This window comes from Apium graveolens, chromosome 5 (genome assembly GCF_009905375.1).
Source record: "Apium graveolens cultivar Ventura chromosome 5, ASM990537v1, whole genome shotgun sequence".
NCBI lineage: Eukaryota > Viridiplantae > Streptophyta > Magnoliopsida > Apiales > Apiaceae > Apium > Apium graveolens.
This window is the reverse complement of record NC_133651.1, coordinates 108,702,531-108,721,208: the sequence shown is the minus strand read 5'-3', so window position 1 is coordinate 108,721,208 and position 18,678 is coordinate 108,702,531. Positions and strand designations below refer to the sequence as shown.

The 18,678-nt window shown below is 33.8% G+C and overlaps 1 protein-coding gene and 1 long non-coding RNA gene across 4 annotated transcripts; one reads left to right on the top strand and one right to left on the bottom strand.

Moving 5' to 3' along the window:
* Positions 1-1,732: 1,732 nt before the first annotated feature.
* LOC141724363 (RGG repeats nuclear RNA binding protein A-like) lies at positions 1,733-5,866 on the bottom strand. Of its 3 annotated transcripts, XM_074526484.1 has the most exons (5): positions 4,209-4,784; positions 3,995-4,060; positions 3,776-3,908; positions 2,457-2,553; positions 1,733-2,137 (listed from the first exon to the last, which is right to left on the bottom strand). In XM_074526484.1, exons 1-5 carry the CDS (start codon positions 4,481-4,483, stop codon positions 2,124-2,126), a joined length of 585 nt encoding a protein of 194 aa, XP_074382585.1. In that variant the 5' UTR covers positions 4,484-4,784; the 3' UTR covers positions 1,733-2,123. The 3 variants fall into 3 exon arrangements, 2 of the variants coding, with proteins under 2 accessions (XP_074382585.1, XP_074382584.1); XM_074526483.1 differs by having other exon boundaries at positions 1,733-2,553; XR_012576617.1 differs by adding an exon at positions 5,401-5,866 and having other exon boundaries at positions 1,733-2,553; positions 3,776-4,431.
* On the top strand, positions 2,361-4,201 carry LOC141724364 (uncharacterized). Its single transcript, XR_012576618.1, has 4 exons — positions 2,361-2,497; positions 2,702-2,942; positions 3,515-3,967; positions 4,067-4,201. It is a non-coding gene; the product is annotated as an uncharacterized LOC141724364 (long non-coding RNA).
* Positions 5,867-18,678: the final 12,812 nt, after the last annotated feature.

Genomic DNA, 18,678 nt, shown 5'->3' with positions numbered 1-18,678 from the left:
ATAATAAATTTATTAAGTGAATATATATAAATTTAATAATATTAAAATTAGAAAAATATGAAATTTTAAGTAAAAAAGAATACAACAACTAAAATAAAAAAAATTAATAAAATAAGTTTTAGCAACTAAATAGAGTTAGATGTGCCATTTTCTAATTTTTTCAAAAAAATAAATTAATTTAATTCAATATTAAAAGTTCATATAAAATATTTATAAGATATCTCGTGCATTGCAAACAGATTTCAAAAAAAGTTAAATAAACAAACAAACAAATAAGATGAACAAATACATAACAAAAAAACTTAAACATGTATAAATAAGTTATATTAATTAATTAATACACCAAATATTATAACAAACAAACAGTACATTAAAAAATAACTAAAAAGCAAAAAACAAATCAAAAAACATATTAGGTGTGAAAACAATATAAACAAAATTTTAAATATTTTATATACGCATGCGTCATTAAAATGAAAAATTAATAAAAAGGATAATTTATATAATAAAAATAGTATACATACTCTATAAAATAAGAATTCACGTTTAATTAGAAGTCACACCAAAATTCACCCAATTTTTTTTATTAAAAAGTTTTTAATATGAAAAATTAGGAAAAGTAAATTAAAATTTACAATATTCACCATCTGAAAATTAAAGTCAAAAATATAAAATTTTAATAAATTAAAAATTACAAAAAACATAAATTTTATGAGTAAATTAAGTAAAGTAAATAAATCCAAATTAATACTAATAAAAATAATATTATCAACTTATTTATGATAATTATAAATTCTCATATTTTCTATCATTATCTTAATATTAATATTGTATTATATTATATACATAATCGGCGTAAAGTATAAAAATAAAAATTTAATTGTATATGGTATAATAAATTTATAGGTGAATATGTATAAATTTAATAATTTTAAAATTAGAAAGATGTAAAATTTTAAGCAAAAAATAAAACGAAAACTAAAATAAAAAATTTAATATTAATAGAATAAGTTTTAGCAACTAAATAGAGTGATAGATGTCATTTTATAATTTTTCAAAAAAATAAATTAATTTAATTTATTATTAAAAATTCATATAAAATATTTATAAGATAAAGGTAGTATACGTTAAGACTGTATCAAGCATTTTGGCTGGGACACAAGGGAACTTGCAAGTCTGACCCAAATCTTTTGAACTCATCCTTTTGTGATTACATGTTAATTGTTCTCAAATGATGAGAGTTTTGAAATTAATTGCTAACTAATTTATAGAATGTTAAGTTGTCACATAATAATCATAAACATCCTTTATTAAGCATTTTTTGGGCCCTGAAACATGCATGCAACACCAATTATATTCATCGGTAACCCCCGTCCCCTCTAGTTTTAAAGTTAGCATAAGGACTATAAATTACACAAACAAACATACAGTCATATATGATAGACGTACATGGTACGTAACATAGATACGGACATAGTTTGATGACTGCTTTCACAAGAAAGTGTTTTTAAATAAGCACAAGTCAGAAAAAGTTTTGAGTTTTAGGTGTTGAGGGGTTCTTATTCCAAAAAATCAAACTCAAAATCACGTTTTATCTTTTACTATATTTTCTGCCACAGATATAAATTGTTGGTAGTTTTTCCTCTAGTCAACTGACTCTATGACTACCACAAATCAAGTTTCAGGAAACACATATAAATCCTGAATAATGAAAACCAACTCCTGTATTGCAGGCACAGCTGTAGCTGAACAAGGCAATTAGAATCTGAAACAACAGAACTTTACAATGTTCATTTACCACCCAAGGTTGGCAAGTTTATCACCCAACCTCTAGTTGTATGCAAAGTTTACATACATCCAACAACTAATAACCAAAGATAGAATTTGATATCTTTGGTAAAAGAAAAACTCTGCATCCTTAAAGTACGTCAGGATTTACTTAAGATAGCAATATTCATTTACCACCCAAGGTCGGAAACTGGCTAGGATCTTCAATGACCGGGGCTTTCTCGTAGCTGCTCATTCCACTGCTGCCGCTGGAACTTCCTCCTCTAAAGCCACGTCCACGACCCCGGCCTGTAGGACCGTAGTAAATTTCCCCTGGAGCAGGCTTTAAGAACTCCTTACTGCTCAAGGACTGCAAAGAGGGAAAAGATTATCTTTAAAGGACATGCAAATGGTTCATAATCTATAGAACACCAAGTCTTTAAAGTACAGGTGGCAAGAAAAAGAAATTGAAGCAAATAAATTGTTTCTTGACAACAAGAATTTGCAAAACTGAAAATGTTCTAATGGCCAATGGTTCTCAATCGCTTAGAAATATTTCGGGGAAGGGGTTTTTACTGGCTAACCAGTACAATTGAAGCTAGAAAATAATAACAAGCAAGTCTTCCACCCGCAAGACAACAACAAATGAAATTGCGCTTTTTGGAAAATAATAGGTGTTGAGCCCCAACCAAAGCAGCAAGAACAGAAATGCGTAGTTTCTATGCCAAAGGTTAATGCTTTTCCTTTCTCTTCCAAATCCTTTTTAAATTCTTCTTGTGTCACTATCTGCAATACAGAAAACGTATTCTTGAGAACATTATATCATAGATAGATTTACAGAAACTTAAGAAACGAACCATTAACACAAACACAAACTTTTTCTACTTTTGTGATTTGAACTTCTGACACTTTATGTTACCATATTGGTGCACAGGTAACAGGTGTATCTAACAACTTGATTGGATGTATTGATGCCTAACGAAATATAAATGAAGGAAAGATGCCTAGTTAATAAATGTTAACTGAATTAAGTAGTTAGCACCTATTGAATATTTGCCCGAACTAAAAGGATTCTTGCCTTCACATCAATCAAAGAACCTCGGAAGAAGAAGCACAGACCAAACTAGCAGGAAATTGAATCTTGTTTCTGTAGCAGACAGAGTAGCATGTAAACAGTAAGCACGAGTTTCTCTTCCCTCCCGCTCCTACTAAGCTTTAGGTCTGCTTCTATCAGATATTATTCCAAAATTACCCACTTTAAACAATGATTACTTCTATTACGATATTTGTTGTCATTCACTTGTTACTTTACAAAAAGGTTTAGCATAGAGGACTCATTATTCTCTTTTCAATATGGCCTGTTTGACTAAACATATCGAACTAAATCAAGTCTAAGAACAAAGAGGTTAAGAAGCTGGGTAGGTATAATCAGCTTGGCCTAGATATTTAGACGAATCACGAATGTTTAACTTAAGGTGCCAAATTAATATTGTTAGAACAATCAGCCATCATACGCTTCTTTGATTATTATAATGTCCCAAAAGTTCAATTTCATGTGATTCAGTAAATATAATTAGAGAAACACTAGGCACAACGAATTCCTAATACTTAGCAGTTAGCACTATGAAAGAAGTAGCAAATCATAAGTTCAAGATGATACATCCCATGGATGGTTCAGCAACTTCTATATAATGATTCAAACAGGAAGCTTTTGTTAATAATAAAATTTATGTTTGTTCATGTACAGGTAAGTCCTTCTTGTCACAACAGGAATAAGTTTATTTGTATTATAGAACTATCACAGGACGCAGTTAAATATGATATTCCATGGCCAGATGACAATAGCGCGCTCATAAAGAATTAACAATTTTACCAGCCAGCTCAGAAAAAAAACAGATGGCATGCAGAGAACTATCTCAATGTCTTACATGAACGTATATTTCTATATATAAGATTTTAATTGATAAAGCTGGGAGGGGCGGGAGACTTATCAAAGCTTGACATCTACCTCAAACTCGGGATCCTTTTCTTCAGTCACATTTCCAGCTTTGTACTTGGTTCCAGGTCCCGCATCTTCCTCTCCAGAGGGCTTCTTAGCATCCAGATTCTTTTTACCTTCTACGGAAAATTCCTCGGTGACCCTGGATGAAGAACATATGTCAAGTGTCGACATATAATATATCGGAGACCACATTACAAGGTTTTAAAGATCATTAGAAAAACTCACTGAGAAATTTCATCAGTTTGTGATCCCCAGTTCCCTTGACCAGAACCTTCACGCTTGTACTCATTTCTGCAGATCGGATTAGGTGATTGAAGAACATATCAACAGCATGCCAAGAATACTAAACATTCAGTGCCTCCCAGATTCAGCAATAAGTATCAAGTCTGAATAGATGGTAAAACAGAGGTTCCAGTAACAAAACAAAAGGACATAGTACCTGTGCCCTGTCCTACTACGAAGTTCATATAATCGAAGATTGCGGGTCTCGTCACCGCCGCAGGATCCAGTACGAGGTCCACCATAGCCACCACGCCTTTCAACATTTTTCCCAGAATCACTTCCATCAATAGCACCTTGACTAACAAGAAGCACACTGTTGCTGAAGGAGCTATCACCACGTCCTCCTCCATGGACAACTTCGCAGCTCTTTGCTTCTTTCACTGAAATTTGATAAACCCAAACACAATATATGAGCTCGAAGAAATATAACATTCTGGAGACTCAACAGGCATTTCATTATTTGTGCTTATAACCACAAAGGTACAAGTATATTATAAACTCAACTATTACTTATATATATATATATATATATAAGTAGTAGAAAACAGACATAAATATCCAATTCATCAAACCAGTACGTACGGATTCTAACTAGCTGCACTAGAAAAGCACAAAAATCGCCAGATTATGCTAACATCAGATTATAGCTATTTGCTTAACGGGGGATTGCTATTACCAGTATATAGAACATTATAAATACTTCGCATCCACATTTGTTTCATGACAACTTTAATTATTAATGACAGCAACGGCATTATATACATTTACAGTGGTTCATGTCAAAGTACAAAGCTATTTCCTCATGCAGCATAATATATGCTATAGTAATTATCATGCAGCAAGTCGAGTTGAGAGCACACTCTGGACTATATACGGTATATCTATTATACAGATTGATTTTCACCGAAAACAATCATATCAAACAAATCAAGTAAATTCTAAACAAAAATTCAAATCTACCTCAAAACATTACAATTAGCTACATAAACAACAATTTCATGACCTAATAACTATATATCACGACATAATGGATTGATTTTCACCGAAAACAATCATATCAAACAAATAAAGTAATTCTACACAAAAATACAAATCTACCTCAAAACATTACAATTAGCTACATAAACAACAATTTCATGAACTAATAACTATAAATCATGACATAACGAATTGATTTTCACCGAAAACAATCATATCAAACAAATCAAGTAATTGTAAACAAAAAAAAACAAATCTAACTCAAAACATTACAATTAGCTACATAAACAACAATTTCATGAACTAATAACTATAAATCACGACATATAGGCATCAATCAAATAATATAAAACCTTAATCGAGAGTCTCACCAGCCTGAGATGTCGATGTCGAGTCCGAATTTATCAGAGAAAGTGAATGTCGCCTTGCCAAAATCCGTGAGTCATATGAACGGATATGGCGTTAAGAAATTTCCGGAGAGAGAGACCGGACAAGAACTTCTGCAAATTCAAGAGAGAGCGAAACGAGAAGCTCTTTTGCAATTTCCGGAGAGAGCGAACTGAGAATGAGTTTTGCTTCCGCCTCCGGCAACATTTCGAGAATACGGTGAGCCTTTAACGGAGTTAATGAAAGCATATGTTGCTTCGGGCGGGAGAACGTCGGAGCTGTAGTGTCAATATCACCTCCGACAAATTCTTCTTTGTCCGATTTTGTTGTTGTGTTTGTTGTTGTGTGTGATGGAAGTGGAACTGATTGAGGAGTGAGAGGAAAGAGGTCAAGTAGTTTCTGATCCATTTGAGAGAGAGAGAAAGAGAGATAGTGGTGTGGTGAGGCAAATAGAGGATGATACTGATATATATATACTTGTAATTTGAATTTTGAATTTTATCAAATTTTTTGTACATGTTTGTGTGATGCGGAGAATCGTGATATTATCATTTGTTTATGCCAGCTCAGTTGAGTTGTATATACTTACAGTGTAAGTATATCCCCTTCTCTATCATCCATTCATTTCATTTATGGGTCCCTATCCAACCAACTAACAAATCAGGACCATTAAAGTAAAAAACGAATGGGTAAGATCCGCTATTGCCGCTATGTTTCATTGCGAGGGCGCAATGAAACATTGCGGGAGTGACCCACATACTCCATTCCCCTTTTTACCCTTTTCCTATGTTAATTCATTTATCAATGCTTTTTTAACTACATAAATATTAATTTAATAAGATATTATTCTTAATATTTCTGATTAAAAATATAATATTTAAAAAATATTATAAAATATTTTATAATAATATTAAATATTATATTTAATATTTAATATTCAATATTTTAAAAGTATTGAAACATTAAAATGAAATTAATATATTTAAATATTTAATAATATATATTAAAATAATAAAGGAAAATATTTTTGATATTTAAATATTTTAATTATTCAATATTTTTAATAATAAATGAAAATATTTGAATATTTGAAAATATTAATACTGTTAAACATTAATAATGTCAAATAAATACAAATATTATACCTCCGCAATGTTTCATTGCGGCCCCGCAATGTTTCATTGCGGTAGTCGTTTTCCCTTACACACAGACACAGAAACTCAGGCACAGATACTCGCATATACACGCATAAACTCAAAAACAGACACTCAAACATGACCATCAGCGACATTGAAGCGATTTGAGACAATTTCATTCACAACCACTCCACTCATCTTCTTGTTCATCAGGTATACAAACGATTTATAGCTATGCACACACTTATACACACGATTACACCAACACACACATGATTATACAATGAGTTTGAGTTTGAGTGCGATTTTATTCGATTGCTATTCGATTTTTTTATGTGAATGTGATATTTGTTCGAAATTATGTTGATTATGTGATAATTAGGGTTCGAATTAGGGGTAAATTAGTTAATAATTAGGTTAAATTAGGTTTCGAATTAGGGGTAATTTAGATGGGTTTTGTGTGTATTTTGTAGTTTTTTTGATTTTAAGCTAATTTTTTATTAATGCCAATGAAGTGTTTGATGAAAGTCCTCTGAGAATTAGTTTGTTTTTTACATTAGTAAGTAGCTGAAGAGTATCATTCTTAAGCTTGAGATTTTTTACATCAGTTGTCTAAACTGTTAAGCTGTGAAGTACGATATTTTAAGATCATTGCTTGAATTCAAGTACAATTTATCTGACAGTAAACTTTATTTTTTGTTGCATTCGGGATAGAGTTTTTATGTCCACAAATTGTGATAATGCAACTCTACAAGATGGCATTCCACTCATTAGAATGTCATTTATTTATAAGAACATAGTAAGAATTCTTAAACTTGTCATTACCTATATCTTCTGCAGTTGTTGAGACACCAGATTGATACAAAAATATTGTGAATATCTTATTCTAGTATTCTTTGCCATTCCTCACTAATTTCTTTCTTCATGTATATCTAATAAGAGAATCTTTAAAACAAATGTATAACCAGTATTTTAACCAAGAATTGTGGAATCATGCTACATTATCTAATCTTATATCTACTACTCAAGTCATAAGAGTCCATATAAATAATATTATCATTCAGAAGGTGTGGGATTGGTGTTGTTAGTGACAACATTGAAATTTCTACTCAAGATTCTCAATGCTGGTTCCATGGCTAAAGAAAGAGCCACAGTTTTAGTCCAACTAAAATCAGAATTTTGACATATCGAAAACTGGAGTTTCAAAACACAGAAGTAGCTGAAGAGTATCATTCTTAAGCTGAAAGAATGTTTGTTTTCTTTTTCGTAATTACTGTTTGTTTGGAGTTGTACTGATGTGCTTTTTGGTTTAAAATATTGCAGATACTATGGACATGGAGTGTGGACCTCTTGATCGATCCTTACTGACTATGCAGGACCGCCATATTAGCAGTCTGATCTGGGAGGGCGGGGACAGGAATACCGTAGATGTTAGACAGCTGACAGCGAGGATGGGTGATTGGCATATACTTCCAGATCAGCCGGCTCTGTTGGATGCATATGGTTTTGGGGCGTTCGGCAACCCCCGAGTGGTTCGGCAGAATGACATCAGACTCATTACGGCCTTGATTGAGAGGTGGAGGCCAGAGACTAACACATTCCATCTTCCGTGTAGGGAGATGACTATTACTTTGGAGGATGTTTATATGATTCTGGGATTACCGGTTACTGGCCGTCCTCTCACCCAGGGCGAGCTTGAACACCCGAAGGCGTGGTTCATGAAGAACTGGGAGGATCCGTCTATGTCAGAGCAGGAGCGCAGGGAGTTCTATAAGGATGGACTGCATTTTAACCAGCTGAGGAACCGGTACGGGGCGAGAGCTGATACCAGAGATATGGATGCTGCTCAGATTGAGGTACAGTGCAGAGTGCATACACGAGCCTATATGTTACTTATTATTGGAGGCGTGCTTTTCCCTACATCTTCGCGGGACGTGGTGCATCCCCGGTATATGCAGCTGCTGATGAAGGAGTCGGAGATTCGTGATTATGCATGGGGTGCAGCTGTTTTGGCACACTTGTACAGATCACTAACTTTGTCGGCTGATAGGTCTGTTCGCACCTTTAACGCGTGTAGTCTACTATTGATGTTGTGGGCTTACGAGAGATTGGCACCCGGGAGGCCGGAGATTGCGCCTCAGCAGGAGATTCGGTGGCCGAGGGCGTGCGCGTGGGCCGAGCCAGTGAAGGTTAGTAGAGTAAACCCCCACCACCATACACGTAACTACCGGGGTGATTTGGACAGTTTACAGCTACAGTGGGTGACATGGCAACTGTATGCCAGACTTTACGAGAGAGAGGCTGATCCTGATGATGTTGATGCTACTCATTTCCCGGTGTGTCGTCATATGGCTCTTGGTCGTATCCCGCTGGTAGCATTTGAGATCATTGAGTACCAGTATTCTGATAGGGTACTGAGACAGTTTGGGATGTGCCAGCATATACCGGATGATCCGTTTGACCACGCTGTTCTGAGGTTGGAGAGACAGTCTTCTTTTCAGCGGCCTCACCGTCTTGCTATGCATCAGCAGTATGTTGCCGAGTGGGAGAGTTATGTGGCTACGGGCGGGCCGGAGATTGTTGAGGGCGGGTTTGTATCTGTCGCCGAGTATATTGCGGGGTGTCCAAACTGCCGCATTGTTTCATTGCGGTGTGTCCGTCAAGCTTCTGCTCTGTTGACCAGTCAATTCTTATTAATATTTGACTGTTGAAATTGCCGCAATGAAGCATTGCGGGGTGTCCAAACTGCCGCATTGTTTCATTGCGGTGTGTGACCAGTCAATTCTTATTAAATATTGGCACATAAAATAAGTTTTGCACAAAAAATAAGTTTGACTGTTGATAAATTTTTTAAACTAAAATAACTCAATTCACTAAAAAGTATAAAATTAATAATATTATTTTTTAAACTAAAATTATTCATACGATAATTTAAAGAAAAAGTACAGAAAAAAATAAAATTGATAAATTTATTATTAAAATTGATAATATTTTAAAATATTACTACTACTTATATTTAATGTTAACATATTTTAAAAAATTAATTACTGTTGAACATTAATATTATTTTTATACTTATATAAATAAGTTAAATATTAGAATAAGCTAAAGAGAGGGGCATTTTGGACATTAAAAACTGAGAGTCTATCCAACAATGAAACATTGCGAAGTGCGCAATGTTTTCTGTGCATTGGCGACATCCCGTAATGAAACATTGCGGAAGTCAAGACCCGTATTAAAACATTACTTCCTTCCGCAATGTTTCATTGTTGTGGGTTGGCTGACTGTCCCCCAACCCACATTGGCTCCTGATTAATTCCCTTCATTTATTTAACTACACGTTTGTGTCGAGCTCGAGGGTGGACATTTTCTATTATTGAAGTTTTGCTAGGACTGGCACTTTTATGTATACATGAACATACGTGTATAAGCCTCTTTGTTTTCTCAAGAGTGTACTTCTTAGCTCTTTTCACAATGTCATGGTCACTCTTTTCATTTATAAACCAAATAAGCATACTATTTGTCATTTCATCTTGATTTTCTCTAATATTGTTGACGGAATTCTCCTTAATGTGTTTTAATTGATCACTCTTTTCATTTATAAACCAAATAAGCATACTATTTGTCATTTCATCTTGATTTTCTCTAATATTGTTGACGGAATTCTCCTTAATGTGTTTTAATTGATTTTATTAATATGAATACAAGAATTTATTTCAATTAAAACACAACACATGTCATTATTAACAAAATTTTGTATATTATTTTATACACCAAACATTTTCCTTCTTAGAATATTTGACATTATCCAAAAAATTGTAATCTTAAACATCAAGGTAACTTCACCTGATCACTTGTTTTCTTGTGTTTTAATGTCAAGTTTCAATAGGCATGTTTAAGAATATACATCACATGAGTACTATTAATGCTGAGATACTTGAATATAAGAGTGTTACAACTACTCAATTGAAAGGAACTTAAGGTTGTTATCAGGGGTTTCTCGTTCAAAGATTGTCCTATTCTGATATCATTAAAACCAACAGTATCAAATCATGTAAAAGATATTTATTTTAATTGTTAATATATGAACAATCCTGACAAGCCAGGGATAGTCTTTGAACGCCACAAGAAGTACAAAATACTCTAAACAAAAGTGGCAAACATGTCAATCACTGCTGCAACAGAAAAAAAGGGTCTAGGTCTCTACAGTTTCATCCACAACTGTAACGCTACGAATCGAGAGGTCTTACAGTTAATCTAGGAGGAATCTCAACCTCCAAGAGTATATATACTCCGGAAGCCAATCAAAGAAGATAAATCAACAACTTGTACAAAATAACATCTCTTCATCAACTCTATATACTCAGAGAACAGAAGCCACAACTGATTAAGATTTGTGCAAATATAAATTTTACGTTTAATTTTCTGCTCATACTTATCTCTTTAATTGTGAGGTTAGTTCCTGCAGGCATTTGCAATGGAAGTAGACAAATTTTAACAAAGCTAGTGCCTGGATGTTACATAACAGAGCCAAGTAGCTATAGGTTTTTGCTTTATTACTGATTAGTATAGTATATACGTATTGTTTGAGTTACATTGATTAACAAGGTATTCTAGTTTACGTTACTGTTTGTGGTGTTATCACCATCAGTTTGCACCAAAACTCGAAAAAACCTATTAATCAAAGCTGACTTACGTTTTATATACATCAAAGCTCCTTGATTATATGTTGTATTGATCTCTTTTTCGAAATGAGGACCTGTTGATGGATGCCGGTTCGGGTTCCGTTTCCCTTTGTTTTATGGCAAACCTGTAGAAATTCTTAATACTAAAACATACTCCCACCATAATTAATGGTGACTTGAGTGGCTGGTTCGCTTATTTTGGATACGGAAATGTTGACATATATGTCCACGTGTTTGAAATTTCCAGACGCAAATGCAGAAACGGAGAGGACTTGAATATGAATGCACAGATTTAAGTACACTGATTTCTCTGAGGCCGGCCACACAAGTTTCTGTTTTGCTGGCTGCGTGAGTTTTATCTTCTTCTCTTTTTGAGTTGAATGCTACTGACAATTTCGATTACGATACTGTCATACCTGTTATCTTGGATATATGTTACCATTACACGGTCTTTTTATACAGCCTTTCCGGTTGGCCAAAGTGTCCAAATTTTAATCAAAAAATCTGACAAGGAATAGCTGTAGTTCTGTCCAAGAGCCCGCGTTGCAAGCTGTGCAACAACCAAAAAGCAACAAGTCCTAGCTACTAACCTGGGTATAACCTGTTATTTTAGCTAGTAACCTTTACTTGAACTTGTTTCTCCAATTCGGTTCGCATCTAATTAATGATGATTTTTTGTGCTTTTGTTTGTAATGCTTAACTATTGTTCCTCACTCGGACTTTTTGGTCGGGCGCTTTAAATTTCTTTATTTTAATATTTCGTCTATTATAATATAATATAATATATGGCCGCGAACTTTAAACTTTTAATTCATATCGAGTTCTATATTATTCTAATTTGTTACTTCGGCCTAAATTAAATTTAAGCAAATTAAACATAATTATTAAGATTTAGTTGTTCAATCATGTGAATCGGGTTAAGATAAGATAATAATACTATCAATTCTGCTAAAAAAATTATATAATGAACTTGGATAAACAATATAATATATTTTATTTATCCAGAATAAAAAAATACATTATACAATTGATGCAGACTAACACAAAACTAAAATAAAAACACAATTCGACTATAAAAAATACAAAATAATATTTTTTATTTATCCAGGACAAAAAAATACATTATACAATTGATGCAGACTAACACAAAACTAAAATAAAAACACAATTCGACTAACATAAATAAAATCATATATACTAATTATTCAGTCAAAATCAAAATTATCTTATTGATCTAGACTTTAAAAAAATTAAAATTAAACTAAAAAATAATTAGTTTGATTTGGTCGGTGTATTGGGCATCGGGCTAAAATAAAATAATGTGAACCATTGATTCGAGATAAATCAAATTAATATTAGAATAAGTATAATTCGTATCCTATTGATGGAAATAAACAATCAAATTTTAATTAAAACATAAATATTTTTTTTAAAATACACATAGAATTATGAATAAAACTATATCATTCAATTTGTAATATTGTCTTTTGCAAATATCTTTTATAAAATTATAGTTAATCGATTAAGTAATCACAATGCTAAAGTAATTTTTTTTAAGATAGAGACATTATATTTTTACCCTCAATAAAATAATAATTTCGTTATAATAACATTTCCCCCCATACCCATGCTATCACTTTAAATAAATTTAAATGTTCTAAAAAGTTATGAACATATACGTCTACTAATATAATTATTATGAACTCATATCATTTAAAGTTTTAAATGAACAAAATTAAGAATTGAATTCAATTTTTTTCAAAAAAAATTATATAATATTAAAAAAAATCTGTGCGATCCGTGCATCGCACGGGTTTTAAGCTAGTATTATTATATATTAGTAGTAACAAAAATAAGACTGTTTTATTTTTCTAACTAAAATAAACATACAAAGCACTAAATTTCGAAGGATTGACCCCTCTAAATATGGATATGATCACTCTTAAATAATATTGGACTTCAGATATATAAGATCAAATAATAATTTTTTTAATTATTTAATAAATATAATTTCAATTTAATTGTAGATTTGAGAAAATAAACTTCAAATATAAGAAATTAGTAATGGATTTTTTCTAAAGTAAAAATATTATAATTTTTAGTTTGAGCGTGAAATTTTAAATATCAAATTATATTAATAATTTACAATTTTATACAAATTTGATTTATATTTTAAATATATGAATAATAATTATCTTCGTAATCTGTTTTCGCATGACTAAGATATGTGGCATATAGTTGGTGTTAGTATAGTTGTTGATCTGTGGGTCGTTACTCGTGATATAGAGTTTGTATTAGTATAGCTCCTGAGATAAAAAGTTATATAATTTGGGTATATAGATGAAACACGATTTGGTTTATAGTTTATATAACTATACTAAAACACAATTCAATAACGTCTAAAAAATATTGTAGACATAATTATACTTTATCTATTTAACGATAATGTAAATTTATTATCTGGAGGAAACGTACTACATTAATGACGGGTAGTAACTGTACAAACGGATCTAAACATATAGATTGTACAATTTTAATCTTTAACATTTTAAATTGGCACAAATAATCAGTTTCGCCTAATGTGGGTAATTTAATTGAATACAAATATTATTTTTTATAACTCTTAACATGGTTTTTGGTAAACATTCTTTAAAGCATCTTCTCAGAATGAGGAGATAATCAGCATATTCTTTAAGACACATCACAAAATTCGAGTAACTTGACTGTTGAAATCAGAAAAAACTAAATAAAATTGATAACTACCATTCAGTTATTCTAAATTGTGGTAACTGTTTAATTGCTTAGAAAAGAACTGCCCCAAAACTACTGGACATACTCACACATATATATACCTTTGGGTGTTTTTTTATATTTAGATGTATACTACAGATTATAAAATAACTTCACGAAGTGAAAAGAGGAAGAGATGGTCAGTCATAAAGATAGTAGCGGAGCAAGAGTTGCAAAATTTGGCTATAATATGCGCAAACTTCAATAATGACATGGAAGAAGAAAATATTTTCTACTCAGAGATGTATGCTACAATGGAAAACAAGCAATCTGAATTGTTTACTCGTTTCGTTGGCCTGGAGGAACAATTCAAGTAATATTTAAATGTGTATATGTTTTATGATTTATATTGCTTTATATTAAAATTTGTATGGCATTAGTTTTAATATTTCACAGCGAAATAGAAACTACTTGATAAGTGGCATTTTATACCACTTAGAATGTCTTAAAATGGCTTAAATTGGTGTCTTGAAATCAAGTATTTTGTGTATTTGATGCGTTTTTCTAGCGTTTATGCATTTCAGGGTATTAGTTGCATTTCGGGGGAGGAATCATCAAGAATAAGCCTTGGCATGTGTTCACCATTGCGAGAGGAAAGAAACGGGCAGATTACGGCGAAGAAACGGAGCAAAATCAGATTTTTTCCAGTAGAGGTCTGAGCGCCCGCTCAGCTATGCTGAGCGGCCGCGCAGGGTCGGGGAAAAAATATATTATTTCAGGACTTCTACTTCTGTTTGGTTTCTGTTATTCCTAGTGGACTAACAATGAGATTTACAGAAGGGGGGTTGAATGTAAATCTCAAAACTTTTTCAAGTTTTGAGCAGTTTATGAAAGTTGTGTGTTCAAGAAGAACAAGTGTGTGAATTGCTTTAAGCTAATGCAGACAGATATAAATTCAAGCACAAATGTAAAGAACACAACAGACCTTAAAAACTTTTCTGGTGGATTTGTTGTTCCACCAGAGATGGTATTTTAGAAAATCTGTGATTAAACAATGTTGATCACAGCTGCATCCTAGTACAAACTAGATGAATTTTCTCTCAATATTTTTCTAAACAGCTCTGGAAAATCTCACATCTAATTACTAGCTTCTACTTGGTTTATATATTACCAAGTGTACAAGTGAAGAACAATATAAAATACAGTAATAAAATAAGATCTTCACTTGCTTCTTTTCCTGTTCACTCCAGTACTTTGTTGACTATTGCATCTTTGTACTAGAGAAGAACGGCTGCTTTTTCTGTTGTTCCTGAAATTCGGCTACCACATCTCAGTTGTCTCTATCAACCCATGTGCCTCTGTCTGTAGGTACAACTACCCCTTATCAACGGCTAATCATCAGAACATCCGTTGAAGCTTTCATCCGTTGATGCACTCATCCGTTGAAGGATGTTATCCGTTGAAGCTTTCATCCGTTGATGCACTCATCCGTTGAAGGATGTTATCCGTTGATGACTTTATCCGTTGAAGCTTTAGAGACATCCGTTGAAGCTTAGCTTCTCATCCGTTGAAGGTCTTTAAGTCATCCGTTGATACCACTTCACTTATACAAAATTACAAGGCATGAAGTATATACAATTGGCCTTCCTATCTGCATATCATCTAGTAGTCAACATGACTCATAGTTTCTCTCAACTTCCAAGAATTACATTTTAAATACAGAGACTGAAATATGCTACAACACTAGACTTATTTCTAAGTAAAGCTACACCATCAACGGATAGCCAAAGTGGTCTTATCCGTTGAGGCTACAGACACTAAATTTCTACTTAAGTATTTTGTTAAACATATCATCAAACTAATGCACATACATTCCTAACAATCTCCCCCTATTTATGTCTATAAGAATTGTAGGCATAAATTCAGGGTTAACTTGATGATAACAAAACACTTAACAGATATATGAATTGAAACTAAGTAGAAATTTAAAAATGCTGCAAAAGTGTATGTACTAGGAGATAATTGAAGATTTACAGTGTTTCCAAGGACACTCCTTTAGTCTGAGCAAATCATCTTTTTCTTCTTTGTTCCCTGGTTTTCTTTCCTAGCCTTTTGTCATTTTCCTCAATTTGGAGTTGGAGTTGTCTGAAGAATTCAGCTTCATCTTCAACACTGACATCCAACTTAGATTGCATTTCTTTGAGAGTTTCATTGCTGGCAATCTTGAGTTGGTCTTCAAGTCTGAAAAATCTTCTGACTCCTTTATCATCTCTAAATTCCATCAACCAATGAGGTGATTTGAGAATTTTCATTTCCCTTTCTTGAATGAGTAAAGTCCTGGGTAAAGCATTGGGCTCCCTCCAAGTTTTCCTTATATTGGCTATCTTGTTGAGAATTTCAGTCTTGGCAGTTCTGGTAAAGCCAGAATCCTTTTGTATAGCTGAATAGACTCTAATCAAGGTAGAGTAGCCTTCATCCAGAATCCTGTGGAGAGGCCATGTTCTTTCCCCAGCTCCTTTATATCTGAACACTAATCTCTCTGGTAACTGTCTGTAGGCAGCTATTCCCCTTACATCCTCCAGCTCATCCAGATAGAGTTCAATGTCTGAAATTTCTTTTATGTCACAGATGTGAACATAATCATCTTTAGAAATGGGTGACTTAGGCTTAGGTTTTTGTTTTTGAGTGAATTTCTTAGAGGTTATGGGAGGTGTAGATTTTGGTTTTCTTTTCTGTTTCTTTGGTAGTGGAAGAGTGGTTAGAAAGGTAGGCAATTTGATAGTGTCCCAATCAATAGGTTCCTCTTTTGGAATGATTGGTTCACCATGGATGTTTATTGTGGGATCAGCAACAAGAGGTTCAGGTATGGAAGGTAGTGGTTTAGATATAGATTTGGTTACTTCAGTGTTATCTCCACTCCTTCTATGTGCCTTGGCCTTTCTTCTGTTTCCCTTCTGCCATTCCTCTCTTTCTTCCACACTCTCACCAAATATACTCCCTAAAACCTCATCTAGGTTTGTAGTCTTGTCTTCACCCCTGACTTCAATCCCTATTTCTTTTTCAACTAGACTTGACTTTAGCTGTTGTTCAAGCTTTGCTTGTGCTCTTTTGTCAGCCTTTAATTGCTTGTCTTCTTCCTTCTTGGCTATTGAGAATTTGGGATGTCCTTGCATCACACATATGCTCTTTCCCTCTCTAATGATAATAGCTCTATTTCTCCTTACAGCCTCATCCATGGTCTTTTTGAGATAAGCAATACTTCTGCCTAAAATCTTGTTCTCATCAGCTTTTGGAGGAGGAAAGTCCACTTCTTTTAAAGGATTCTTTGTTGAGTCCTTATTGGATCTTTCATTGGGCTTGAGAATTATAGCTTGTAGTTCTTTGGAAGAAGCTTCTCCATCCTTATGACTCCCTACTGGCATGAGCTCCATGTTGATTGGTTCAATTTTTGTGCTGTATTTCACAGATGTTGATTTGTCTTGTGTAGAACCAAACAACAGTTGCAACCTTTCATCAATTCTCCTCCTTTGCTCTTTCACTTGAACTTCAGCTGCTGCTAGCTGAATCAAATCAATTCCATCAGGCTTGCCCTTGATTTGAATGATTGGAGAAGTAGTGATGGCAGGAACTAGCACTTTAGATATGTTGACTTTTGTAGATGGCTCTCCTTCCCCTTCCCTTTTACTCTCCCCCTTTTTGTTATCATCAAGGAGAGGGGTCAAGCCTTGTGCTTTTGCCAGCTGCATTAGGAGACTGGTTTGAGATTGTTGATTGTGAAGAATGGTGGCCACAGAATTTTCAATAACTTGAACTCTGTCTTCTAACTTGGCCAACCGTTTTTCAGTAACAGATTCTTTCTTCAATCTCAAAACCAAGTCCTGCAATGTACCATAGGGCATGACTGAATCCAATTTTTCTGAAGTATAGGTTTTCAAGTCAGCAATATCCTTCCTGAGATCATCCATACTCAGATTCTGCTTCACTTGCTGCAGCTTCATGAGATGCAGTGACTCCAGGTGAGCTTGAAGGATAGCCTTGATACTTGCATGTGAAGTATTCTGAATGGCCTGTTGAATAGTGTTGATTTGTTTGACTAAAGAGACATTGAATTCCCCTGTTCTGTACTCCTTAGTCAAGGCCCATTCAGGTAGATTTGGAATTGAACTAGGGCCTTCATCTCCCCCTAAGTTCATGCTTCCATCAAAAGAAATAGAGTCATCATCATCAGAATTTGCTCCAAATTCCTCAGATGGCTCACCAGCTGTAGAAGGCATTTTGTTAATGGCAGCTTTATCCCTTTGAAGAGATTCTGTTGTGTGCACTAGATGTGGTGACCTTTCTGCTTTCTCATTGCCCTGAGCAGCCAACAGTTGATAGGCTGTCACAGGATGAGTAAAAGTGTCAGCATCCAAGGAAATGTTATCAATTACAGCTTTGTAATGTTGCTGAAATTGTCTTTCCTTTTCAGCATCATCCACAATCATTGACTCATTAGCAATGGCTGGTTCCACCCTTGTATCTACTGTACCTGCTTTTCTCTCTTTTTCTCTATGTTCTTGCATCAGGGGCTCCCCCTGGCTCACACAACTCACTCCCTCACCTTCACCTACTAAGGTGGTACTCCACTCACTTACTTTTGCCATGCTGGAAGAAATAGCATGCATTTTTGAGCTCTCAATCTCTCATTTTGCCTGGGAGCAACCCAGCCTCT